Raw genomic sequence first — 4,774 nt, 5'->3', positions numbered from 1 at the left:
AATATTAATATGGTATCTTTTCCTAATGGCAATCCTAGTAAAATGCAGATCTATGCCACTCAATAGTATCTCAACATAATGTATGATCAAAAATTTAAATCCAATGGCCATAAATATTTAATTACCTTACTATGTTTCTTTTTCTCTATATACAGTTCATGTTTATGAAATCTGCCTGAGGAATCCTATTGTGTTCATTGGAGAGAAATCAGTAGCAAAATGGAAACAAAGAATCATACCAATCTTAAAGAATTCATTCTTTGGGGGCTAACAGGTGACCCTAAACTTCAGATCATGTTCTTTGTGGGAGGACTGTTGATCTACATTGTTACTTTAACAGGCAATTTGATCATAATTATTTTGATAAAGATTGACCAGAGCCTCCATATCCCCATGTACTTCTTACTGAGCAACCTGTCCTGTACAGAGATCTGTTACATCACCACTACCATGCCAAAGGTATTGTGGGACCTCCTCTCAGAGACCAAGACAATTTCCTTTACTGGTTGCTTTCTTCAAATGTACTTTTTTCTTACTACTGCTGCCACAGAAGGTGTCCTCCTTTCTGTCATGGCATATGATCGTTATGCAGCCATCTGCCAGCCATTGCTCTACCCTTTACTCATGAGTCAACCTCTCTGCCAGTGTCTTGTGGCATGCTCATGGGCCATTGGAAATCTTAATGCCATTGTCAATACTGCCTTTGTTTTCTCCCTGAACTTTTGTAGTTCCAATAAAATAGTGCATTTCTTTTGTGACATTCCACCTCTTCTGCATTTATCCTGTTCTGATATTTCCCTTGTTGAGCTGGTGACATTCATTGTCTCAGGGAGCATTTTGATAACCACTGTCTCCTTCATTACCCTCTCCTACTTCTTTATAGTCTCTGCAGTGCTCAAAATCCGTACAACTCAGGGCAAAATCAAGACATTCTCCACTTGTGCCTCCCACCTTACTGTAGTTAGCATCTTCTACAGCACTGCTATCTTTACTTACATGCGTCCGTCCTCTAGTCACTCAATAGAACAAGACTGCTTAATCTCTCTGATGTACACGGTACTCGTTCCTTTGCTGAATCCTCTGATCTACAGTTTTAAAAACAAGGAAATTCAAGCAGCATTTTTTAATGTGATTAAAAAAAAGAAAATGTTCAGCTCTAAAAGTTCTTGCATCAAACAAAGAAACTGATGTAATTCATTGTGAAATGCCCATGAATAAACTGATAAGAGAAAGTTTGACTACTTGTTCTCCTTTGTATATCTTTCTAAATCATTTTTTGAGAGTTAAAAAAATGGTGTACATTAATGGCTACAATTGGAAGAGCAGGAAAGGAATATTGGTTGTCCAGTGTCAGTATATTCCCATAAAACTGTAAAATATATATTTTATTGATTTTTTACAATAGCAATCTTTAGTGCTTAGTAAACAGCATGTTGTCTGGGTTCATATATTTAAAAACAATAAATAATAATTAATTTCTATAATTCCATAATCAATATATTAGCAATATATTAGTTAATGATATATTTCCTTGATCTTCTCTTCTTCCAGTAGTATTCTCCTTTGTCAATATTAAACAGATATAATGCTTAGTACTTTCGATACATACAAGGTTGGAAATAAAAAGTTTTCTTGTACAAATAACAATAACATCAACATATAACATCTTTTCTGATTGGCTTATGTTTCAATTGTATTTGTAAAAGTTATCTTTAAATCACTATGCATCCTATTTACAAGATTCTTATTTAAGCTTGTTTTCCCCTCAATATTCAAACCATTCTTATCAGTCATAATTTTCTCAAAATTAATTACCTTTAAATATCCAAATTTTTCATTCACATATACCATCCCAATATTTTTACATTTCTTATATTATAAAAAGTACTATACTACTTATATATCTTATCCCTCTTATAGTAGGGCCCCTTTATATCCACAATTTTATCTATTCTTTTAACCATATTCAAAAAAAGTATTTAATCAAATCTGTTGAATCTAACTCTAGCCTTCTTCTTTTGCCAGGTAGCTTTCCAAGTCAGAATGTTCTGCTTGCCAGGGAGTTCTTCCTGTATTTTTGTGAGTGTTGTTGGAAATGAGAAAGACAAGTTAAGTAGGATCTACATTTTTTGTCTTCCAAACTCTAATGATACTCCTGGCAGCTCTGTAATCAATTTTGTTAGATCTTCTTTCTTATCCTCAAGTTTGTTTTGAAGTCCTGAAAAATAAATTATCTTTTTCATTTTCATTGTTGTGGCAAAATCTTACAAATTTTGTTTTGCTTGTTTTAAGCTGTAGTTCTCTTCATTTGTAGCTTCCCTATTTGGGTCACTTTCCTCTGATTTATGTTCTATTATCTGATTTATTTGTTCATTCTTTGTCATTTTCTGAGAGTTTTTTTAATTGTAAATTTAGGTCGAAGATATGCTCATTTATGTCATCAAAGTTGTTTTTAATTTCAACATGGTATGAAACAATTGTCATTTGAATCTGTCACAGCATTGCATACATTTCCTCCTGGAAAGTATTTGCCTTGTCTTGAAATGTTGCTCCTGCAGATGTTCCAGGCTGGTGCATTCAGGAGGGAATATTAGGTATGGTTTCCTGTTACTTTTAGATAGGTATGCAACATCCATTTTGTCTCCCCCCTCCAGATAGTCTTTCACTGATACCATAGTCTCTAAGATTAGCCTTGTCAAACCAGCCAATCTTAAAATCCAAACAATGAAATTTTATATAGTTCTTATCTTTATATATGGCTTTTGTAATCCAATGTATTTCCAAATTGTCAAAGCACCATTGAAAGCAGTGTTTTATAACAGTTCTTTTGTTCAGGGGTCTTACAATTATCAACCAGCCAAAAATTCGGACCAGAATGTTTAGCCACCTAAGAGTTTTCAGGTGACTTCCCCCCTAGAAGATTAGCTAAAAGCCAAGGTTTTTCTTTCTCTGCAAACAATTCTTGAGCTTAGAAATCACAGCTCAATAAGTATTTATAATCCCAGAAGGTCAGCAGTTTTTAAAACAAATGTGGTTCTCACTTTGTAGTAGATAGCCCAGTATATTTTCTTTTCTCTGTCAGCTGTTATTTGGCTAAAGTCTCTGAGGTTCAAAGGAACAAGTTTTTCTCTATTTCTGAGCATCTTGCCAATTTCTGAGTCAATGCAGCTGGAGTTTTATGCTCTAATCCTCCACTAGATGTCAGTAGCTATTCATTTTCCAACTTTTAAGACAAAGAATTATTTTCTTATAATTTCATCAATACTCTTTCAGATGTGAAATCTTAGCAGTTTTCATAATTTTCAGATTTATCCAGACTGTAGTATTATTAACTTCATTTCAATATATTTCTGTCTCCCATAAACATTAATTTGCCATTTCCGCCTATGGAAGAGTGGGGGTATTCATCTCCCTTCGCACTTTCAGAGGATTTTTTTTTTGCTTCCTGGGGATCTTTTCCAGGAAATCAGTTACAAAATAGGAGAGAGAAGATCGGTATTCTCACCAAGTTCCAAGCACGCTGTTCATGGTTGTTCTGATTAGTGCTTTTGGACTTCGACTGCTGATAGCTTGGGCTAGTCAGCAAGGTGTGCCTAGCCTTTCTCCTGTCTGGTTGGAGGGGTTCACCCGTATCATACGGATCGACCACCATTGTTCCACAATCAGTGGGGGGGCTCTCCTTCTTCATTGCCTTTCCTTTACACCGTCCTTTACATATTGAACTACAAGGTTTTACTCACATTTGTCAGCTTGCCTCGTACAGTATTTGAAAAGATTACATTGTATACAATGCTACTGCTCCTTATTTGCCTTAGAGAACTTCTTCTCTATTTATTTGACACTAGAAATTAAAGGTCTACTGCTGCTTACCAGAAAGAAAGAAGTTGTGCTTTCTCAGCATTATACAAGTAGTTCTCAACTTATGACCAGTTGCTTAGCACCATTCAAACTTATGGCAGATATACTTTTGTGCTAATTACGACCCGGTTTGAAACTTGTGGTGGTTGAGGGCTCTTCATAGTAATGTCACTGAAATTCAGGTGCTTAGCAACACAGTTCCATTTACAAACATTTGCAGTATCCCACAATCATGTGACCACATTTTACAACAGTTTTGTTGAAAGCCAGCACTTACTCCCAGTTTTTGGCAAAATCGCACAATAATGATCAAAGAGTTCACTTAACAACTGCAGTGGTCATCTAACAACCACAATGGTCATCTTCTGACCATGATGTTCACTTTATGACCATGGCATTTAGGTTGTGAGCATGGCATTCACTTAATAACTGCCACAAAATTTTTACTACTGTAAAACTAGATTGGCCATGTATTTTACAATCATCATGAGTTTACAACTGTAATAGACAGATTCTGTGATGGTCATATTTCACGGGCTCCCTGTAGTGGAGTTGGTGTTTGGTGTTTGATGAATGGTAGATGAAAAATTAGTTCTAGACTGAGAGAGATTCTAGAGAAAGGAAAAGGAAGGAAAAGAATTAAATGGATAATTGGGTCTGAAATAGCATGACATAGAGGAGTGAACATTTTGTTTGGTTTTTGCTTGTTTAGATTTTGCTACCTCTATTCTTAGTTGACCTCGTCATGGATTACTGTCTTGTCATGGTGAAGGTGCTTGCATAATTCAATGAAGCTATGAGCTATGCCATGCAAGGCCACCCAAGATGGAAAGGTCATAGCAGAGAGTTCTGACAAAACGTGATCCATTGGAGAAGGAAATGGCAACCCACTCTAGTTTCTTTGTCATGAAAACCC

General features: G+C 35.6%; 1 protein-coding gene across 1 annotated transcript; it reads left to right on the top strand.

Moving 5' to 3' along the window:
* Positions 1 to 219: 219 nt before the first annotated feature.
* LOC308678722 (olfactory receptor 5F1-like) lies at positions 220 to 1,188 on the top strand (the record flags this gene model as incomplete). The annotated part of the gene is made up of 1 exon (XM_081345957.1): positions 220 to 1,188. One exon carries the CDS (start codon positions 220 to 222, stop codon positions 1,186 to 1,188), a length of 969 nt encoding a protein of 322 aa, XP_081202083.1.
* Positions 1,189 to 4,774: the final 3,586 nt, after the last annotated feature.

This window comes from Vipera berus (genome assembly GCF_964194415.1).
Source record: "Vipera berus genome assembly, chromosome: Z".
Lineage (NCBI taxonomy): Eukaryota > Metazoa > Chordata > Lepidosauria > Squamata > Viperidae > Vipera > Vipera berus.
This window is presented reverse-complemented; position numbering and strand designations above follow the sequence as displayed.